Raw genomic sequence first — 23,941 nt, forward strand, 5'->3', positions numbered from 1 at the left:
TTTTAACTGGGTATTTTGCTGCAAGTTTATTTACACTTATAATTAGGTTAGTGGGCATTTTTGCCCTGGAAAATATCAGCCTAGAACAGAGCCGATCATCATGAATTCTAAATTAGTTCAATTTGGATTAGAGAAGTTTTTCTTTACTTAATTTTCTAAACTGTTGTTTTAAACTCCGTGTTGAGAGCTCTGCATTCCATATGGATTTGCAGCACCGTCAGCTTCAATGGAGAGCCTCAGAGCAGGATTCTTTTACTACAAATAAGGATTTAGAGTTCGGGAAGTATTCTAAAAATTGGTTTATGTACAAATGCATTGCTTTTATGACTTCCCGTAACAAATTAGACTAAATGTCAGGGTAGATTCGAGATGAATTTCAAAAAATAGGAAAACGCATAACATTACAGACATTTATTGCCAAGATCAAATTCACAATTTAATACTTACATTTTTGTGAGGTACATGCTTTCCCCTGTGTTTTTTACAGGTCCATCAGTAAACACCCCACTTGCAAAGCTGTAGGAATATCAGTTGGTATGAAGTTGAAATCTGATTAAGATAAAATATGTTCATAAAAAGATAGCAACAGCAAGGTAATAACAGGAAAAGTTGAATAGCATTTACCATGCACCAGTCATCATGCTGAGTACTTTAAAATGCTAACATATTAGAAGTTCACAAGAATCCTACAAGCTAAGTACACTTATATCAAGTACTAGCATCCCATTTTATAGACAAAGGAACTGAGGCATGAGGTGGTTAAATACACAAGGTCACTCAGCTGGTGAGCGGAGAATGCAGGGTTCAAGATCTGACTGCCTGGCTTAGAGGTCATGTGTGTCACTAGCTGCCACCCTGCCTCTTGCATGTAGTGGCCTTCAGACTATAAAGTGACAAGGACTCCAGAGGAGGCAAAGACCATAGAGGTCAGATAGACCTTCAGAGGACACAAGAATTTGATGAGAGGACCACATTCCAAACCATCCCACTTCTACTGTCTACCTTAGGAAGACAGTTTTTTATTTTGGTTTCTCTGGCTTTTTGTACAATAAATATTCTGAAAATAGGCTAGCATGTGCACGGTGTTTAGAGGTGGGAAATGAAGAGACCCACTGACCTGTAGTGATCCCATCACACAGAGGAGTCGCAAGGACAGGCCGGTGAGGACCAAGTCACAAACACGCGAGGTGCCAGCCTAAGAATCAAGGTGGTACCATCTGCAACAATGCTTTTCACACTCAAATGTTCACCGAACTCACCTGGGGTTTATTAAATGCACATTCTGCTTTATTAGGACTGAGGGGGCCCATGTGTCCTCATTCGTAGTGAGCTGCCAGTGGTACTGATGTTGCTGGTCCCAAGACCACACCTGGAGTAGCAAGACTCTAGGCAACAGCAGGAAGCCATTGTTGGTGCAAGGGTGTAGATGAGGGATGGGGAGTTGCGGACAGAAAGTTGCCTATGGCACCTCCCCTAAGTTGCAGCACACTGTTTAAACCATATAGACCTACAATATTTTCATCTAATGTATAGAAACTTTCTACCTCCTCCTTCCAGATGGCCAAGTAAGTGCCTTAAGAAACATTTTAAGCCACATGTTCCTTTCTTTCCTACAGAGCAAGGCTAAGGAGCTGCCACTTTCTGCTGTACGATTTATGGAAGAATTGGGTGAATGTGCCTTTGGAAAGATCTATAAAGGCCATCTCTATCTCCCGGGCATGGACCATGCTCAGTTGGTTGCTATAAAGACTTTAAAAGACTATAATAACCCCCAACAATGGACAGAATTTCAACAGGAAGCCTCTCTGATGGCCGAACTCCACCACCCCAACATTGTCTGCCTTCTAGGCGCTGTCACTCAGGAGCAACCTGTGTGTATGCTTTTTGAGTATATGAATCAGGGGGACCTCCACGAGTTCCTCATCATGCGATCCCCGCATTCGGATGTCGGCTGTAGCAGTGATGAAGATGGGACTGTAAAATCCAGCCTGGATCACGGAGACTTTCTGCACATTGCAGTTCAGATCGCAGCTGGCATGGAATACCTGTCCAGTCATTTCTTTGTCCACAAGGACCTCGCCGCTCGCAATATTTTAATCGGAGAGCAACTTCATGTAAAGATTTCAGACCTTGGGCTTTCCAGAGAAATATACTCCGCCGATTACTACAGGGTGCAGAGCAAGTCTTTGCTGCCCATTCGCTGGATGCCCCCTGAAGCCATCATGTATGGCAAATTCTCCTCTGATTCAGATATCTGGTCTTTTGGGGTTGTCTTGTGGGAGATTTTCAGTTTCGGACTCCAGCCCTATTACGGATTCAGTAACCAGGAAGTGATCGAAATGGTGAGAAAACGGCAGCTGTTACCATGCTCCGAAGACTGCCCGCCCAGAATGTACAACCTCATGACAGAATGCTGGAATGAGATCCCTTCCAGGAGACCGAGATTTAAAGATATTCACGTCCGGCTTCGGTCCTGGGAGGGACTCTCGAGTCACACCAGCTCCACTACGCCTTCGGGGGGAAACGCCACCACGCAGACCACCTCCCTCAGCGCCAGCCCCGTGAGCAATCTCAGCAACCCCAGATATCCCAACTACATGTTCCCGGGCCAGGGTATCACACCACAGGGCCAGATCGCTGGCTTCATTGGCCCGCCGATACCTCAGAACCAGAGATTCATCCCCATCAATGGCTACCCAATACCTCCTGGCTATGCAGCGTTTCCAGCTGCCCACTATCAGCCACCAGGTCCTCCCAGAGTGATTCAGCACTGCCCACCTCCCAAGAGCCGGTCCCCGAGCAGTGCCAGTGGGTCCACGAGCACTGGCCATGTGACCAGCTTGCCCTCATCAGGATCCAATCAGGAAGCAAATATTCCTTTACTACCGCACATGTCAATTCCAAACCATCCCGGTGGAATGGGTATCACCGTTTTTGGCAACAAATCTCAAAAACCCTACAAAATAGACTCAAAGCAACCATCTTTGCTAGGAGACTCCAATATTCACGGACACACCGAATCTATGATTTCTGCAGAATTATAAAATGCACAACTTTTGTAAATGCGGTACACAGAAAAAAAACTAGAAAGCCGTAGGAAAAAAATTATATTCAAATGTTTTTATGAAAGTACGGTTCTCATTTAGCAGATACTGCAACAGGTATCTTCTGTGAAGTTTAATTGTGTCTTACCAAGCAGGGCAGACACCAGCCAGAAGGGGACGCTGTGGGACTAAGGCCTTACAGGGTGTACACCACAGCCGCGGGGCTGGCAACGCCGGTTTCAAGTACCGAAACCTGCAAACCAGCGAAGAGGAAAAGATCCTTGTGGTTATGCATCAAACCAAAAAGGAAAGTCACATGGTGCTTTGTGTATTTCACTTTGAGTCACCATGACTGGTCTCTCCCCAAAATGTATATACCGTAGCATTTGTCTACCTGCTGTCTTTTCTTCAGGACATATGTTCAGGAATTATGTTGATTCAATTTAGACTCTATGCATCTTTGTGCGGAAATGATGTTCAAAATCAATGAGGAAACCTTAGGCCAAATTTGAAATCCCACATGGAAATGAGCCATAAGACAAGAGTTAAGTTCCCCTGAAGCCTTGTACACAGTGGGGCTTCTTTGGGAAGGTGCAGAGTGTGGCTCTTTGTGAATCTCCTCTGCTGATCATGAAGGCCTTTTCTACATTTTCTTTTTCCACAGTGTGTTTACACAAGCCCTTGAAAAAAGTATAGGGCTTCAGACCATAAGAAGGCTAGATGTGGATGTTGGAATTGATTACTGGTTGGTAGTGATAGTTTATTTTGTTGTAGTAGAAATGAGGCACCAAAGGAAGCACAGTCAGGAAAATGGCCCCTCGGCCTAGATCGGCATCCGTGGGAGAGGAACAGGGCTCCCATGAGGACAGCCTTGTGGGAGCTTCCCTGGACTGGTAACACTGAAGAATAGAGGCGTGGCTGCAGACCAGCAGGTCAGTGCTTGCGACGTCCTGCCTCCGAGTTGTTCGGTGGACTCTGGGGGAGTAGGAAACTGACACCAATATCTAGTTAAATTTGCTCTCACTTTTTTTTTTCTGATCTGGAAGTGTTCACAGATTTTATTTCAGTACCGAGAGTTATGACAATTTATTCATAGGGTCAGTTGGAATCCAAAGACTATGAATTCTATTTTGTAAAATATCACAGTATTTCTAAGAAACAAGTACTGAGTTCTCACTTCAAAACTTAACCATGAACTGAAATTTTTTAGCTGATAAATAGAAGCAAATGATCATTTTTGCCTTAGTTAGAGGAAGGTAACCAATGGGCATCTCATGCCATTTACCTGCTGGCCATCTGCCAAGTTTAGAGTTCTTATGGATGGGTTTCAAGTTTTATATAGAAAGGAAGGTTATGGTTGACTTTTCTCTTATTAAAAAATAGCTCCTTTATTCTAAGAACAATGTCTCCAAGTCTCTCTCTTTTTTTTTTAGTTTTATAGCTAAAGAGACTTATAAAGAGACTTACCAGATATAAAGTAATTCCTGGAAATGATATTTGATGAGGAGAATGTAAGAGAATTAGAAGCACATTGATGTTTCACTTTTTAAAAAAAATAAAATTAGGGTGAGAAATCACAAAAATACATTTACCAAAATGTGCTGCAATTTTCCCAAACACTGAGTCTTCAGACAACAAACATGGACACATAGGTACTGTGAACTTAAAGAATTGGCTATATCCAAATTCATCAGAGAGAAATTAAGACACATTTTTCTGGCATAAATAAGCTGATTCAGAAGTTACATTTCTTAACTTTAGGTAGAGGAGAATATTTGTATCCTTTTGTTGCTATGCAACTGTTTAATGATGAAGATTCAAACCACAATTTTGTATATCATACGACAATCAATTGTTTTCCAAGAATATTTATTTCAAGTAATCACAATTTCAGTGAATCTGAGTTTTTCTAGGAGTCCCTTAAAGGGAAATTAGCATTCCGTGAGCCAGTAAAATATCTACTCTGGAAAAACATTGCTATGGTTAAAAAAATAAATTCAAGTTAGTTTTTTATAAAGAACTATAACATTTATTTTAAGCATTTTATAATTACTGAAGTCATTAAGGTGAGCAAACTAAATTTCAAAACCACTTGTAATAATGTATTTTATAATAGCACTGTGATACTACATAACACAGTCCCTTTTGTATTAAAATAGTATTTTTTCCACAAACTGAAAAATATCTTTTGCTTTGTTGACAATGTTTTTTTGTAAGATGACTTTATTTTCAAATCTTTTCTTTTTTTTTGCACAAAACTATTGTTTATGATTTGTATCACAGAAGTGGAAATATATCTTTGCATTTTTATGTCTGGCCTGTTTCCTTGTTTCTTTGTTTTTAACTCAATATAGATTTTCTTTAAATATATAATGGCAATATTCAGATATCTCACCCTCCCATTTCTTTTCTTATTTTCACTGCATGCATTTAATCACTGTATTACTTAATGTTTGATTTGTTATTATGGGCATTTAAAATAGACAAGCATGGAATTGTAATGACAAAAAGGCTATTTTATATGGAGGATATACGCATTTGTATTTCACACACCAGAGATGATATTAAACACTGATTATTTTATGCTGCTGTTTATTAAAAACGTTTACCATAAAATATTATTATTTCCTGAATATCACTATCATGAAGGTATTTAGGAATTTTAATACTATTTCTCCTAATGATTGACATTTCATAGAAAGATAAATCATAATTCTTATTTACTGCTATTTCATTGAGAAAATTTTATTAAATAGGCTTTTAAAAATAGACCTTGGCATTCTTTTGCTAGTGACCATAGTTTGCAGGGAGGAACCCAATGATTTCATGAGTATATATTATCCACCTACATATGGCAAGATATTAATTTTTTAAATCAAAATAATATATGAAATAACTACAATCAAATAGAATGTTAAAATTGGGTTTAAAGGTTGCATCCTTATCTGCTTTGATGTTTCCATGTCAACTTCGACATCAAAAATCATGTCTTAGAATTCTGAGAAAGAAAAAAGCTACGTACATCTTCTGTTTGACTTAGATTCCAACCATATCGATAAAAGAAATGTGGCCATTTAATTGTCACAGCTTACCTTTCTGACCTTATTTGCCCAAAAGAAAAAGTTCCCCATCTGGTGATTAATACACACTGTCAAAAGAAAGTGAGTATCATTATGAAAGTTTGAAGAATTTGGCCATTTCTTCTCTTTGATACAGAAGGGACTACAAAAAAACCTCAGGGCCTCATCCATCCGCTCCACCTACAGCTCTTGTCAACACCTCAGGACCCAGCCCAGGAAAGCAATCACATCACAGCGGTGCAATCCACGTCAGGCTGGGTCTCTCCCTCTCGTCTGAGTCCCCCAATCTTCCTGCCACTCTATTTCCTCTTTACGCCTCTCTAGGCTCTTCCCACCCACCATCCCCATTCCCTTCAACTCTCTGCTTTGGGCTTCACCCTTACCTCCCTGAGCACCAATGTCTGCCAGCTTGCAGCTCCAGCTCAGACAAGGCCTACCTCAAATCCCTAAATACTGAAGACGAACCCTATAATTGACACACCTTTGAAGACAATGAACTATCCCAGTGGTTCTCAAAGTGTGGTTTTCAGACTGGCAGGCCTTGGAACTTGTTAGAAATGCAGATTCTCAGGCTCTACTTGGAAGTACTGAATCAGAAACTGTGGGTGGGACCCAGAATGTTGTGCTTTAGTAAGCCCTCTGGTATTATACAGTTTAAGAATCACAGAACCACCGTCACTGAAAAAGGTGAAGGGTGGGGAGATGGTTATTATGTCCTTAGGAATGTATTTATATAAGCATTTATAATGTTTTAGCTACTTTAGTCAAAGGAAATCAAGCACAAATTCAGCACTAAAAAGTTTGTGTTAACCATTTTACAATTGGTAGTATTTTTTTGCAGTTGTTCACTTGGGGAGAAAACTAACAGCACCTAACTTTTGTCAAGAATGTATCCCTCCTCTAGTTCACTCAGGACCCACATTTTTGGATAGTGACCAAAATCGCTTTCCTTCATAGGGACAAGCTGAAAAGCGTTGGTCTCTTAGTGTACCTTTTTTTTTTTGTTCTGATAACTAACACAAGTAAGAGAACTCTCCTTTTTGTTGCAGCGTGACAAAATTAAGGTCAAGGATAGATTGGTCTTGGGAGGAGGGAAGACCCAGCCCCGGGTGAGAATCCAACAGAAGCAGCTGCAGAGGCTCCCACTCCCCTGAGCTTCCTGTGACAACCTGACCCAGTTGGCTGGATGCTGTCACCTGTGGTTTGTTCCAGGGGTTCCTTTGCCAGCAGCAGGGCAGTCCAGCAGTCCCACTGGCTGTCTCCGGGTGCTGCTCTGCTCAGGCGATGCTCCTCATTGCCTTTAAGGCTGAACGCGCTGAGGAAGGATAGCAAGATTTAGGGGAAGTGCTAGAGGGGAAGCTCAGACTCTCCTTAGTTTATGCATTGTTTCTCAACCAATAGTTCAAATGCTAAGGAGGAAATGCTATATAAGAAGACCAGGAGCAAAAGAGTACACATGTAAGGAGGAAGTTTGTAGCCAAAATATAACCGCATCTGAAGCTGGTTACCATAAATACCAGGAGCATTAGGGCACTTTTCAGAAAGAGAGACTGACAAACTATCAGAGTACTCAAGGTCAATGTAATCCCCTGGGAAACTAGGCTGAGAAGGCTTAAAAACGTGGAGACATGCAGGGAGAAGGTATGCTGACGTATTTAGGACCAGTGGAATCCTAAGCACCTATGAATTGCTTATTCTCAAGCAAGTACTATAACATTTGCTGACCGGTCCCAACACGATGATTTTCCTTAACAAAGTGACCAGGTTAGTAAATATTTTTATTCAGGAGTGGTTACATTAAGAGAAAAACCCTGATTTAAAATTAGATGGGGTATTCCTTATACTTTTAAAAGGTATAATTTGTGCTGAAATAAAGATAATTCAAGGAGTATTCAATTTGGGGAAACACGGGTCAAAATGTTTATCTTCGTGGACCTGTGTCCTTGGCTGTAAATTGAAAGACACTCACAGACCAGCTGCACAAAGCCGCAGATTAATGCTCAGTCTCTACACAGACAGAGGCACTCGGAACTTGCTCAGGAAATAGATGGAGATCAGGCTGCGTCCCACAGCAGCAGCCCCTTAGCCACTGCAGTTCTCTGATAGGTCCAGTCATCCTTTGGCCCCTGATCACATAGTCCCCTAAAACCTCTCTTTTGAGTCTATATACATAAAAATCACTGGAAATGAGCCAAGACTCCCCAATGGCATAATCTAGGTATTTACTGAGAGTCAACCTCAAAAGACTAAGACTAATATTTAGGCAAAATGACAGTTCAGGACTTAATGTGTACTCCCAACGTTCACTCTAGAAATACTGTGTATTTCTTGTATTGATTAGCTTGGATGCAGTAGTAATTCCCAAATCTCAGCCTTGCAAGAGCAAACACTTCTTTTTCTAGTTCACGTCAGCAGAGGTGGGTTTGCTGCTGTGCCCGCACTCAGGTCTCTGAAGGCAAGCTGTTTTCATGGCATCGAGAAAGGGCAAAGAGGCATAGCACAGTCCCCAGTCTGGGAGAAGCCTCGAGTGGGCAGACTTAGTATAGCAAACCCACGCACACACCAGCCCCTCTTGCATTCATGGCAGACCCCACTCATGGATGCTTTTCCCAGCTGAGTTCCATTTTAGCCTTAAAATTGTCAACATGCTGCCATGAATAACCTCCTAATCAGCCAGCAATAGCACCAGAGATTCCATTTCTCAGCCATCCCTGCACCAGAGCGGTACTTGTCAAATGATCGTCGCCATCATTTGGGAAGATTTCTAATGATCATAACTTCTCAGGACCATCCCAGAAAGGACCAGAGAAGACACCTTAAAATCCCATAGATTCCTTAGCATACAACACTCTGTCTAGACTTCCCTCCTCCATGGGACCCGGATGAAAGAACAGCACCAAGCATGCACTTTCCAACGGCTCCAGCATGGGAGCCAGCTGACCCTGAGGAAGTCAGTCAATCTCTACTGCTTTACCCATAAAATAATATAGATGTAGCTTAGAGGGTAAGAGTAAAGGTTCTGATGTCAGATTACCTGAGCTTAAATCTCCCTTTCACCCCTTGGTAACCACGTAAATTCAGACAATTTGCTGACCTGCGATTTTATCATCTGAAAAACGTATCTGCTTCAGAAATGAAGTAACATAAATGGGCTAATTCATGTAAGCGGCAGAGAAGAGTGCCTCTGACAAAAGTTCTCCAAAAACAGTCTGCAACTTTATAATTTTTCTATAATACTTGTCTTTCACAGGTAAAGAGAATGTATGTAAATATATGAGAAATAGTTGGCAAATAGCAAGCGCTCAGTCAGCGGTAACATTGCTACTATTCAATGTGTTTCAAACAATTTTTTTATACAGGAATACATTATTTTTTATTGTGGTATAAAATGTACAGCACAAACTATTCTATTTTTTATGTGTATACCCATAAATGTAGAACACCCAGTACTAATGCCCACAAAGTGAGGGAGGGCTTAGTCCCTCCATAATGTCCATCACCGCCCTTCGAACTACCCCTAATAAACATACGCTAAGTAAAAACAGCTTCAAGATGCATCCCTGAGCCAGTGATTTTCAACCTTTTTCATCTGGTGGCACCCATGAACTATAATAGTTACTGAAATCTTGCAGCACAATAAGAAATACTTTTTTTTCCAATCTGCCCCCCAGAAAACAGGCATAATTTTGATTCATTCACACCAACTGGCTATTTGTGGGCTGTTGTCATTTTTCACTTGACAATCTAAGAGAAAAGAGGTCGGCGCCCCAGTGAATAGTCAGGTATGGCATGTTCTAAAAATTTCTGCAGTGCACCTATTGAGAATGGCTGCCCTAAGCCTTCCCTAAACCCTAGGTCATGCCTCACACCCACTCAGAACCAGCTGCCACCTCAAAACTCCGGTGCTGAAATTCTGGAGTTATCCTTAGGGCAACTGACTATGAAAAGGGTCACTAAACCAATACATGTGAAAGAAGCAGAAAATAATCACACCTTTTAAGCCTTTCCCCTCCCACACCGCTCACACCTTTAACCATCACAACTGTGCTTAGATATTATTATTGTAAGTGCAGTGTCTCCCAGTGATTGATGTTCCTCTGTGAGGAATGAAATAAAAGGAGACCCGATTCTACTAAAATACGTAAAGTTCCCAGGCAGGCGTTGCATTCCTTTGTCATAAAACCCCTAAGATCCTCTCCTATAGGAATTCTGAGCATTACTTTTTAGAACTTTGATTATAGGGTTTGGGCATCAGCCTGCGATAGAAAACGAAATATGTTCCTTTAAGCACCAAGGTCTAAAAACAACAACAAGCTTTTACCAACAAGTTGCCTGCACAGTTCCCACCCTGAAAATGCCCTTGATTAAGGCGTTTTCATGCACTAGAGTAACTATGCCGGTAACTAGAGTAACTGTGCCAGTTTGCCAGGGACTATCCCAATTTGAGTACTCGAAGCCCCCAGTTCCCAGGCAAACATAGACCCTTGGTCACCCTAGCTAATGCCAAGAACATGAAATAAAAGCCAGCATGTATCGGTTCTGAGTTCCTCTCTGTCAGGTAGACACAAATATAAACATAGGTAGTGATCACTGACTGGCCCCTGCATCTCAGGTGCCTTACAGGGAGCGACTAAATTGCCTTGTAATTAACACAAGTCTGAAATTGGGGGGAGCCTACATTTCAACTTTGCAAAGAGCAACCCAGCATTTCTTGGAGCCTCGATTTTCATAAAAGAAAAATAAATTTTAAAAATGAGAAATTTCAGAAATTCAAGTCACTGAAGTGGGCTGCCCACCTCTTTCTTCCTGTTTGATCTTTGAAGATTAGCATTCGGTATTTTTCATGACATTTATATTGAGAAAGGAATATCAGATTATTAAAAGCAGAGAAACTCCGGATGGGAACGCACATCAAAAGGTCTTCAAGACAAAGGAGGGATCACGATTGGAAACCAGAGTTACTAGAAGCATGTGTGCTGCACTTCATTTTCTCGTTAACAGCGTAACATACGTCAAAATATGATTTAAAACATGTCTCACAGCTGAGCTGACATTTGGCGGTTCTCAGCCTCCCTTTGCTCTTGAGGAGGGGGGTTCAAATCCAAACGAGGTTAACACTTTGTACTGGTACATATTCCTGGTGGATGAGGAAAACAGTCTTATAGTTTAAGTAAAATGAAAACATCTGCTCAAGTCCTAAGGGAAAGAATTGTTTTTTAAAAAGAGGTGGAGGGGGTGCTTGGTGTCAAAGCTGGAGATGGCCTCAGTAACTTCACCAAAGCTAATTACACTTTCACTTGCCTTGCTCACTTAGGATGATGAAAATCTGTACCTGAGTCCTAGTTCAGCCTCCATTTTTCAGGACGCCGTACCTATCTTATCCCCTAACCCCATCTAAAGCAATATGTTAATGTCTACTAATTGGTTTCAAGTGCTTTTCACACTAAATTTGTGAGTGATTATCCTCTTGTCACATAATTTGTCTTGGTCAGTAGTTGGACATGCTAGGTAAGAAGTTGTATTAGTTAGCTATTGCTGTGTAACAGACTACTGCAAACTTACTATCTTACAACAATATGGGCACCGTGTACTGAAATTTCTGCTCAGGGTCTCCATAGGTGGAGGCTAGGTCGTGTTCTGATCTGTGGTTCAGGTCATTTTCCAAGCTCGTGTGGTTGTGGCAGAATTCAGTCACTTGTTTACAGGGCTGGGGCCCCGTTGTCTTGCTGTCAGCCAGCCGCCACTCTCACCTCCGAGAAACTGCCCACATCCCTTGTCACACGGCCCCTTCCGTTTTCAAAGGTAGCAATAGAGAATCTTCCTCACATGGAATCCTTTTCACACTTTGAATTACTGACTTCAGGAAGAGCCCAGTCTCCCTTAAGGCTCACCGGATTAGGTCAGGCTCACCCAAAATTCTCTCTCTTAAAGTTAACTGTGCCATATAACTTCACTTAATCAAAGTGAAATCTATTCATATGCAAGTTCCGGAGATAATGCAGGGCCTGGAGATCTTCAAGCTCCTCTCGGAATTCTGCCTACCATAAAAATACAATACAACATTTCTCTTTGCAATTCCCCAGGCCTAACTTTAGAGGAAAAGTGTGCAAAAAAGCCCTGAAAGCATATAGGAGGACTTAATTAAATTTACTCTTCATTTGAAGTTACACAAGTACTAAAAGTTAATATTAAAATATATAGCAATTGGTATTTGGAGCTACATTCAGAGTACTACAAATACATTCATAGATTATAGGAGTCAGACAGATTTCTTAATAAATTTAAAAGACAAAACAATTATTTACAGATATATGTTGGGCCTTTATTATGTGCGAGGCACTATTTTATACAGCAGTGGTCCAGCTTTCTTGGGTGCATATTTTGGTCAACAGGTAGAAATGTAGCCAAAAATAAACACCAAATATAATAAACACAAAAACAACATATGCATGATGAAAGCTATTGGGAGAAGCACCACTTTATTAAAGAGAGCTAGGTAGCTCATGTGGGACAACAGGAGACCTCTGCAAGGCAGGGTTGCCTAGGGGTTAAAGGCGCAGACTCTGGAGCTAGATACCCTGGGGTCTGCATCCTGACTGCACTGTGTTCCAGCTGTGTGACCTAAGGCAAAGTACCTGGCATCTGTGTGACTCGGTTTCCCTTACTGTAAAAATTAGAATCATAAGAGCACCTACCTCATAGGGTTGTTTTAGAGGATAAAGTTAATCTCTGTAAAACACTTAAAATAGTGTTCACAGCACACGGTAAGTGCAGGTGTTGACTATCACTCTAGGTGGCGTGGAGAGGGGCGAGTTAAACTCATTTTCACCCAGGGCCACATCAGCCTCGCAGTTGCCTTCAAAGGGCTGAATGTAATTTAGGACTGTATAAATGTAACTATTCCTTAACTAGGGGCAAGGAGCTCAGTGCTGCCAGGTAGAAACAAGGTGCTGAGCGTATAAAACAGGTAGAGGGCTGGATTCAGACCTCAGGCCTTTGTGTTTGCCACCTGTGCTGTAGGCAATGTGTGGGGGCTTGTCGGGCATTTTTTAAAATCTCATAATAATCCAGTGAGATAGGTATTATTATTGGCTGCATATTTGAGCCAATACTTGAGAAAAATTAAGCACACAGAGGCCAAGTAACGTCTTCAGGGCTATGTAGGCTACCAAAACATGGGTCTGCTGGGATACTGTCCCAAACTGCTGCAAGCGACGGGAATCTGAGGAATTATAAATAGTTCTCTGTTCGTGGAGCGTTCTCTCGGAGTAATTGTAGGGTTCCACGACACAATAATATGTCCAAACGTATTTTGAATGGTAGCTTGCCATAAGTTAAGATACTGTTATTAATAAGGATACACCTGTACCTACTGGTCATTTCTCATATTCAAAGAAAAAGAAAGGATCATTTTGGAGATGGACTCGAGTGAGGGCTTCTGCGACTTACTTGCTGGACCCCGAGAGTTCACCCTATCCCTATACTGCAGTTAGGTAGAGTCCACGTTGGTGGACTCAGAGGTGAGGGCTCGACAACGGATTTTCACTGGTCTTTCAAAGTGCCAGAGCATTGAACAATTGGTGGCGGAGGCTTCTAGAGGTCTGCCCCCTGTCGCTGATTGGATAAGAGGCGGTCGAACTCCCACCTCCTTCTCCTTACTTTCTGGAAGGAGCCTGTTGCTTGGCAACTGATATGCGTCCTCCAGCTTCCGGGACAAGTTACACCTGTGAATAGGAACAAAGCTCCAGGCCGTCCATCACCTTATGCCTCTTACGTTCACTTCACGCACCAACAAGGCGGGGTTGTCCCAGGTGCAGGTTCTCATTTGCCTTGAGATTGGGCTGTGGGCTGACCCTGGATTGACGCACCGCAGTCAAGAACGTGCCCAACTTTTCCCTCTGGAAAACTTAGTTTGGAGGAGAAAAGAAAGTTCCTGTTACATGCCCAACTCAGAAGCCATTTATCTTGGGAGCACACGGTGTTCTGCGATGCCAGAAAGCAAGGGAACTTAGTCAGTTAACCAGGTGTGGAGGGTGACTTGTAACCCAACACACCTGCCTCAGAGTAAACCCTAGGAGCGTGGAGACAAGTGCCAGACCCTTTGCTGCCTTAGCATGTCCTGCAGAGCTTAGTTCCTGCTGCAAAGAGACTTCCAAGAGTTGAAAGAGAACAACTATGAGGTGAGTACAGAGAACTCAGAGTGATGGGTTTCACTGGGACAAAACTTTAAAAAAGCAGTTCGATCTGTGTTTATGCTATAAGGCATAATTTAATTAAACCTAATTTACCGCTACAGTATTGTTGTTTAACAAATCTACTTTATTGTAACAACTCATTCATAACAATAATTACTTCCTGATGATAATAGTTAACAACATTGAGCACACTGTGTTGAGTAATTTATATGGATTTCAACCCTGAATATCAGGGCCAATCAGACGGTAAGTGACTGCAGGTGCAAGGCTGCTCGCATCAACTGCAATACTATAAGTAGTGTTTTGTTTTACCTACCAGAAACCTAAGCCTCAGAAAGGTCCAGTAAATATTTGGCCTTAGGATTTTATCATTGGGTGTTCTGACTCCCAAACCCCTTGCTGCTAAGTCTTCTGTTCTACTACTTACTGTCTAGTGTGCTTTTTTGCCAGTGGCTATTGAAGCAGGAAAAGCTAGTGTTCCTCCCCCCCCCCCCCGCCGTCACCTACCCAATAAGCAGAGACAGGGATTGAACCTTTATGCGCACTTTATTCAGATGGCTGGTGATCTGAAAAGACAGCGAGTTTGTATTCTAACAGACCATCAGTGTTTTCAACTGACCCTTTCTATATGGAGAAGTAAAGTGTAGGTAAGGGGTTTAGAATTCAGGGGGGGGAATTAATCAGATAAAAGCCTCAGCATTCTTTCATCTGTTGACCAGTGGTCCTTTATCTGGGCCATGGGCATGGCACCCTGGAGCACAAGGGCTCAGATACCATCCTGGTTTGCTTGCAGGCCTCCCGAGCACAAAGGTGGAACTGCGTATTGTCTCCTGGAGTCAGGGTGGGTCACACCTTCAGTTCCTGAAACCATAGCTTTTACAGACGTTGATTGCTAAGCTTATTAGCCACTGCCTAAAATTTTCCAACAGTCGAGTCCCCCATCACTATCACAATACATAGAGGCCTTTCCCTTATAATTTTAACCCACAGGAAGGCTTGGCTTCAGGTGCCACCAATAAAGTTCTCCATGTTGGTGGGTGCCTTGGGCTGATATATCACATACGGTACGGAAAATTTGTTTAAGAGGAAGACATGGAGGAAAAGAGAACACTTCAGAGAAAGAATAGAAAAGTAGGTTTATAGTTGTGAGTACACAAAACAGTTAATTCTTGTATTTTTATATATTATTGTATTATTTTCCATACAAACAACTGTAAACCTACTTTCGCCCCACCCTATACATTACTGTCCTTCTATTCCAACAATATCTCAATCGTAGGGAAATTTATTTTTATATACAAGCATAATCTTGGAGTTGTGTTTTTCTTAATGAAAATGTTCTCACTTCATGCCTTCCATACAGCATCCATACATTGGGTTGGCTAAACAGTCCATTATGTTGTTTCCATATGATGGCTCTAGTAGCACTTAGTTGTCTTTAACTTCAATTTCCTTAAATTGTATTGTGACAGCTATCAAATCAGCATGCACTTAAAAAACTTATAAAAATTGGTGAATTTTTGTGCAGCCATTTTAATATTGAAGATGGAAGAAAATACATAACATTTTTGGCATATTATGCTTTATTATTTCAAGAAAGGTAAAAATGCAATTGAAATGCAAAAAAAGATTTGTTGCTGTGTATGGCAAAGGTGCTGTGACTGATCAGATGTGTCCACAGTGGTTAGTGAAGTTTCTTAATACTGTTAACATTTTAGCAAAAAAAAAAATCCTTTGCTGTGGGGCTGTCTTATGCATTAGAAGATGTTTTTAGCATCACCCCTGGCGTCTACCCTCTAGAAGCCAATAGCAGGAGATGGCTGGCATACTCAAACTATTCCAATCAAATTACTGGTGAAAATGAAAAATGTCTCTTATTTTCTGGAAAAAACACAACAGACTTTTTGGCCCACCTAATAGTTTTAAAAAGCTCTGAAGAAACTCATGCTTTTCAATTATTTCCTTCTCTTCTAATTTGAATCTTAGATTGGCTATTGACTTAAATAAGCCACACATCGCAGTCTTGATCTTCTACTCCCACATGGGATTTCCGCACTTACGCTTTATTTTTAATTTACTGTTGTGTGTGCTCCCTGGAATGTACTGTAACAGCTGTGTAATGATGCACAATATAATACTTTCCCAAATCAGCAAATGAATAAATTCATCTGGGAAAGAAAATATAGCGTTTTTGGAATTCATTGTAACCTGATATCTAATTTTTCAAAGCTGCAGTAAATATTTAATCTTTTTACTGGTTTGAATTGTTTTCTTAATTAAAGGGTGTTACTGCCTTTCCTGTAAGTGAAGATATGATGGAATGGGAAGCTGATATTGAAGGTCTACAGAACACAGTTTGGCAGGGTATGTGTGTTCAAAATCAATCTACTTTTAAAAAAGTCTTTATGCCATTTTTAACCCATCTTCTTTATGTGCAAAATAAGGTTGTATTATATAAATATTCTAGAATTCTGAAAGTATTTACATGTGATTTTTTTCATTGTATGGCTTAACTTTAGCCATTTGTCAACACAGATGGAACTTTTAGGTTTGAGCTTTTCTTTATGCCAAATCTTAACGTTATTACATTAAGTAGCAAACACAATAAAGCACAATGGTTGAGAATATCTCCTAACACTCTTCCATGAAATCAGAGAATAGCTATCAAAATTCCTTTTGGCATCAAAATTTCACAATTAGGGAGTTCTGGCCTAGACGGAGGAGTAGGTGGAAACGCTTCACTTCCTCGCACAACCGAAAGAAAAATAACAACCAATTTAAAAACAATAAATAACCAGAAGTGCAAGAAAATCAAACTGCATGGAACTCCGACAACCAAGGCATTAAAGAAACATTCATCCAGGCTGGTAAGAGGGGCGGAGACAGGAGATTGGCAGCCAAAGGGAGAGCACAAGTAGCAAAGCCCCAGACTACCCAGGTGACTCGGGGCTGGCTGAATGGGAGACTAAGACTCAAGGTAGCTGTAAAATACTGAGGGGGTTGCCATGGTAGGAGACTCTCCTAGTCTCACAGGAGGGTTTGTTGGAAAGTAGGGCTAGAGCAGAGCAATCGAGCAGCATTCTTCCCTTTCTGATCCCACCCCCACAGAGAGTGCCACTATGCAGCAGAGAGGGTTGCCCTGCTCTGGTGAATACCTAAGACTCCACCTCCTTACAACACAACAGGTGCACCGAGACAAAGAAATATGACCCAAATGAAAGAACAGATCAAAACGCCAGAGAAGGAGCTAAGGAACAAGGAGATAGACAACTTATCTGATGCCCAGTTCAAAACACTGGTAATCAGGATGCTCACAGAACTGATTGAGATTGGCTGCAAAATGAAGGAAGAAATGAAGGCTACTCAAGATGACATAAAACAAAATATACAGGGAACCAACAGTGAAGGGAAGGCAACCAGGACTCAAGTCAACAATCTGGAACAAAAGGAAGAAATAAACATTCAACTGGAACAGAATGAAGAAACAAGAATTCTGAAAAAATGAGGAGTGGCTTAGGAACCTCAGGGACAACTTTGAACACTCTATCATCCAAATCATAGGGCTGCGAGGAGGAGGAGAACAACAGCAAGAAATTGAAAACTTATTTGAAAACATAATGAAGGAGAACTTCCCCAATCTGCCAAAGGAAATAGACTTCCAGGAAGTCCAGGATGATCAGAGAGTCCCAAAGAAATTGTACCCAAGGAGGAACACACCAAGGCACATCATTCTTAAGTTACCCAAGATTAAAGATAAAGAGAGAATCTTCAAAGCAGCAAGAGTAAAGGACACAGTTACCTACAAAGGAGTTCCCATAAAGCTATCAGCTAATTTCTCCAAAGAAACCTTACAGGCAAGAAGAGGCTGGAAAGAAGTATTTGAACTCATGAAAGGCAAAGATCTACATCCAAGATTACTCTATCCATCAAAGCTATCATTTAGAATGGAAGGACAGATGAAATGCTTCCCAGATAAGGTCAAGATAAAGGAGTTCATCATCACCACACCCTTATAACAGGAAATGTTAAAGGGAACTATCTAAGAAATAGAAGAAGATCAAAAATATGAACAATATAATGACAACAAACTCACAACTATCAACAACCAAATCTAAAAAAAACACAAAAAACAGAAACTAACCAAACAACTAGAACAGGAACAGAACCAGAGAAAAGGAGATCACATGGATGGTTATCAGTGGGGGGGGGGGGGAGAAGGGAAGAATAGGGGGGAAAGGTACAGGGAATAAGAATAATTTGTACACATAAAATAGACAGGGAGAGGTTAAGAATGGTATAGGAAACAGAGAAGCCAAAGAACTTATATGTACAACCCATGGGCATGAACTAAGGTGAGAAGGTAGATGCTGGAGGGTGGGAGGGTACAGCATGGATGGGTGATAAAGGGGAGAAAAAATTGGGACAACTGTAACAGCATAATTAATGAAATATATTAAAAATTAAAATTTAAAAAATTCACAATTACCTTTCATTTTTATTCTCCATGATTTTTCCCATAATTGTCATAAATTAAATTTTCAAGAAAACTAGACCACTATAAAACTTAGTAATCACACACTCTTTTCAGTAGTGGATTAATAAACTAGATATGTTGAGTGAGGTAGGGGAGAACATGTAAAGTGATAATTACAGTAAAATCTTTTATGTGCTATTAAGATTATGAACAAAATTCCAAGGAGGAATCAATTAGCTAATTTTGACTTGGAGACTCAAGAATAGCTCTGTAAGGAAGTGACATTTGAGTTGAGTCCTAAAGAATGCATAAGCATTTGCCAGCTTTAGAAGGAAGGGAAAGAAATTCAGGCAGAATAAGCAGCATGGCAAAGAGAGGGTGCACCAAGTTCTGGAACAATGAGTTCAGTCAATACGAGATACACAGTGAATGGGGAAGGTGTGAGGGAACAGAGTTAGTGGACAAAAAACAGGCTGATAAAATAGTAGGATTAGATTGTGAGGAGTGTATTATACTACCAAGAGGGGTCTGTGCACTCTCTGATCTATTTACTTAAGAATAAAACTCTAGGGACCTTGGGAGGCTAAGCTGTAGGAAGAAACCTTAGTGTTAAGCAGGTTACAGTTAACCAGTACAATGTAACACTTTAGTAAAAGTGTTTATTCTTATTTCATAGGAATATTCTTCCAACTGATGATAACTTTTACATCAGACTATAATTTTGTCCCTCCAGTTGTGGCATGTAGAACCATTTCTTTTCACCCAAATGGTAAGGACCAGATGAGACTTTTATCATCAGGGGCCCTATTATCCTTGTTCTGCATCAGTGTTTAATGATGTTTCTTTTTAACAACTTAGTTATGATTATAAAAGTAAGCATGCTTATTGGGAAAAATAAAAAAATAGTATCACTTGAATCCTAATTCAAGGAGACACTACTCTCAACATTCAGCTAAATTTATTTCCTTTTTCAATATAGTTGTAGTATTACATATAAAGTTTTACTTAGTATTACATAGGCTTATAGCTGCATTATTAAACATTCTTTAAAAGATCATTTTTAATTACTGAATGATAAACTTTACCATTCTTGTATTGTTTGATATTTTAGTTAGACTAATTTCTAATGTTATAAAATATGATATCCTGACAAATTAACATTTTAGATAAAAATAAGTTAGATTGCTACTTTAAGTTATATACAGAATATATTTTTGATTCATGAAAAAATTTAAATTTTAAATGCTAAAAAAAGGAAAATTCAGCAGAACTTTTTATGGGCTTAGTGAGGAAGGCCTTTCTAACCATGATAAAACCTAAAAAGCATGGAAAAAGCATAACACATTAAAATACATAAACTTTTCAAAACTTCTCTACAGTCAATGATATAAACAGAGGCAAAATACATTGATTTGCAAACTGAGAGAAAATATCTGCAACACAAAACTGAATATCTATGATATATAAAGAGTACTTGTGATCAACAAGAAAAACAATATACAGCAATAGAAAAATAAACAGACTATAAACAAACACTTGATAGAGGAAACATAAAAATAAATATAAAAATATGTTTAATCTCATAAGTAAGAAGATAGTGCATATTAAAACTGCATATAAAATGCATAAAATTATGATTCATCACTTATGTTTGTAGAATATTAAAATAACATTTTTATTAGAGGTGGGAAAATATGGGTACTATAGCATGATGTTCTTAGGGGGAAGGGCCTTTTGGGGAAGCAATTTTACAGTTTCTAATCAGATATAAAATGCAATAGCCCTAAATCCCTCTAATACCATGTTTATAAATTACTCGTAAGAATACATTTTTTAATTGTACATTCTTTTTTAAGAATACATGTTATTTGATCCCAATAACAATAGATAAAAGGAAATAATTCCAATATTCATTAGTTTATAAAATTTTAAGTGAAATATTCTATAGCTTTACATATATTGCTCTTAAACAGAACAAGCAAGATCTACTCTCTGGAAATGCAAGGAGTGAAGAAGGACAGGGGATACACATACCTTTCCCTATTTTTTAATTACTCTACTTAATCCACTAATTCCCTGGATTAAAGTGTTTATTTTAAGCAAATAATGGCAAATATATACAACTAATTTTGTATCATAAATTTTATTTTATTCTTTAAAAATAGGTCTTAATTACAAACATAATAAGGCACTTGAATAAAATTACATAAAATTATATAAAGTAAAATCAGGATCAAGACAAGGATGCCCACTCTTGGCACTTTATTCAAAATTGTATTGAAAGTTCTATCCAAAGCAATTAGGTAAGAAAACAAATAAAAAACATTCAAATTGGGAAAAAAGAAGTAAAACTATCACTTACAGATAACATAATATTGTTTATAGAAAATATTAGTAAATGCTCCCTTCAAAAACTGTTGGAACTAACAAACAAGTTTGGTAAAGTTGCAGAACACTAAATCAATACACAAAAATGTGTTGCATTTTTATGCATTAATAAAGAGGAGGAGGATATATGGGAAAACTTGTGATTGCTCTTTTTTCTCTCCCTTATCTAACTGGGGGGGGGGGATATAAGAAAGAATTGCACACTTGTGGCTCAGTACTTCCTCAAAGTTTTTTTATTACTAAGCCTGCCCTTAGAATGGGTTCAGTCTCTATTTTATCAGACAGGAAACCAAGGGGGTCCTCCAGTTGAGGGATTAAGTTCAAATCAGGAAGGCTTTCATAGAGCTTGATTAAAGCATTGATCTGCATTCTTTATTTCAGTCTTTCATAAAGTCAGTATTTTTACTTGCATCTTTTGATACTCTGGTCTATTTTATTATATACAAACCTTGGAGAAGAGGGGTGTTATTTATTAGACACCACAAACCAAAAACTGACTCTGTATAAGTCTTTAAAGACTTATATGTCTTTATTTTAGATACATAAAACCTAATTGCCTTTCAGTGATGATATTTCCAATCCTACAAGGAAATGTACATAAAGTTCTCATTTACTGCTCTCCAATTCTGGGCATTAAAACTTTGGAGAAATCATTTTCACCAGTTTAGTAAGAATCTTTCTGTTATTTTAATTTTTTAAAATATTTATTTTTTAGAGAGGAAAGGGAGGAAGAAAGAGAGGGAGAGAAACATTAATGTGTGCTTGCCTCTCATATGTCCCTCTGTCCCAGGGAATCTGGCCCCAAACCCAGGCATGTACCCAGACTGTAAATCGAACCAGCAACCCTTTGATTTGCAGGCTGGTGCTCAATCCACTGAGCCACACCAGCCAGGGTAGAATCTGTTATTTTAATATGTACTTTTTTGAATACTTGTGAGTCTAACATCATTTTTCATATTTCTTGATTGTGCTTTTTTGTGAACTGTAGGGTTATTAATAATGTCACCACATTGTCCTAGATGTTGCAACTATTTTTTCATTGGTCATTATTTTTTAAGTTTTGCTGATTTTCTTTACATCTGGAATTTTAAAATTTTTATATAGTCATATTTATTAGTCTTGTCCTTTGAGATTTTTATAGTTATCTTTAAGTTTAAATGATCTTCCCTCAAAACACAAATTATTTTAACTTTCTTCTATTTGTTCTATATATTTTTTCATATTTAACTCTGTTCTTTTTTTAAAAAATACAGCCAAGCTTCTCTATATCTTTCCAATCTATATACAATAGCGCAAAGCTGACGGGGTGGGGGGGTTTGCCATTTTCAACATATGGCTTCTATTTCTGGATCTGCATTTACTGCTTGTCATCATTTTCAGGCAGTGAGAAGGGGGAAAGAAAAAGAGGGCAAAACAACTTCCTTAAGAAAATATCCAGAAGTTGTATATTTTACTTCTGCTGATATCCCATGATCAACACTTAGTCACATGGCTTCTTGCTAGAGAGGCTTGGGAAAATGGTCTGGGAAACCCTGTATCCATCTAAACAGCATAGGGTGATGGGAACTGGGGACAGGTGTGGTCTCATTACAGCCAGAAGAAATGGAAGAAAGGAAGAGCAGACATTGAGGGACAATGAGTGTTTTGCAGCAACATATTTTATACCATTTTTTATCATCTTTTCTTTCACCACTGAATCATAATTTCACTTTTACCATAAAACAGTTTTAATATATGCTAGAATTTGTTTCCAAACTCTCTTATTACATTGTTCCATCTAATCTCATGCCCCACTGCACTGTTATAATTGTTGTGGTTTTACAATGCAATGTAATATATTAAAGTTCCCTCTTTCACCTTTTCAAAAATTTTTTCTCAGTTTTCACCTTTTTATAATAAGATTTTTATATTGGCGTATAATTGTTTATCTTGTTCATTTATAAAAATTATTTACACATTAGTAAAGTAAAAGTATCATTAATAATGGTGGCTATTATGTTTTGAGAACTCACTATCTACCAAGTACTCTACTGAGTACTTCATTCATTCTTTACAGTGAAGGTGGGTACTTTGATTTCATCTATATCTTACATATTGGGAAAGCGGGCTTATCAAGATGCACTGCTCATTGCACATGCAGTCAGTGTCCAAATCTGTGTGTCTGACACGAAAGTGCCTGCGCCTAACAACTACACTGTATTAACTGTCCTAGTCCTTGCAAATGATTTTTCTGCTTTGTCATTTGCTTTCTAATTTTACCTATTATATTTTTATGTTAATGAGCTCTAAATGATGATTTTATTATATATCACACTTAATATATTATTTTAATACAGTAGACCAACATACTGGTCAACCCTTATAGATATTTTGGGCAATCTTCATAAGTGGAACACAAACTATACATTGAGCAGCATCTTACTTACCCTCTAGGTAAGAAGAGATTAATATAAATGCCCTCTTTAATAGTCTTAATTTATCAGTTATTCAAAATATTAAAAATAAAATATATAATGTATATTTAAATTTTGAAAGACTGACATAAGCTTCTTTAAATCAATAACATTTCCATATCAAGACTATTAAAAATGGAACTTGAATTATAAAGACTATTACTTTAAAGCGAAATTGTTCATTAAGGCCCTTCACCACCAAAGAATACATATTTTATGAAAGAAAAAAAGAACTGCTTGGATGGTTTTAACTTTAGAAATAGAATCTTAACTTTTCTTTCTGTTCCCAACTTCATTTCATATCACT

At 39.0% G+C, this 23,941-nt stretch overlaps 2 protein-coding genes across 3 annotated transcripts in view; both read left to right on the plus strand.

Annotated features, from left to right (window-relative positions):
- Nucleotides 1–4,301, plus strand: part of ROR1 (receptor tyrosine kinase like orphan receptor 1) — a 378,093-nt gene extending 373,792 nt beyond the window's left edge. For both annotated transcript variants that reach the window (XM_053655609.1, XM_053655610.1), the window contains exon 9: nucleotides 1,617–4,301. In XM_053655609.1, coding sequence (XP_053511584.1) covers nucleotides 1,617–3,044 — 1,428 coding nt within the window. In that variant the 3' untranslated portion in view covers nucleotides 3,045–4,301. The remainder of the gene's footprint in view (nucleotides 1–1,616) is intronic.
- Nucleotides 4,302–14,238: 9,937 nt separating this feature from the next.
- Nucleotides 14,239–23,941, plus strand: part of UBE2U (ubiquitin conjugating enzyme E2 U) — a 64,160-nt gene continuing 54,457 nt past the window's right edge. The window contains 5 exon segments of the mRNA XM_053655616.1: nucleotides 14,239–14,304; nucleotides 16,602–16,683; nucleotides 19,470–19,562; nucleotides 23,518–23,538; nucleotides 23,541–23,614. Coding sequence (XP_053511591.1) covers nucleotides 14,239–14,304; nucleotides 16,602–16,683; nucleotides 19,470–19,562; nucleotides 23,518–23,538; nucleotides 23,541–23,614 — 336 coding nt within the window.

This window comes from Artibeus jamaicensis, unplaced genomic scaffold (assembly GCF_021234435.1).
Source record: "Artibeus jamaicensis isolate MK-2021 breed Jamaican fruit bat unplaced genomic scaffold, CSHL_Jam_final scaffold_1019, whole genome shotgun sequence".
Classification (NCBI taxonomy): Eukaryota; Metazoa; Chordata; class Mammalia; order Chiroptera; family Phyllostomidae; genus Artibeus; species Artibeus jamaicensis.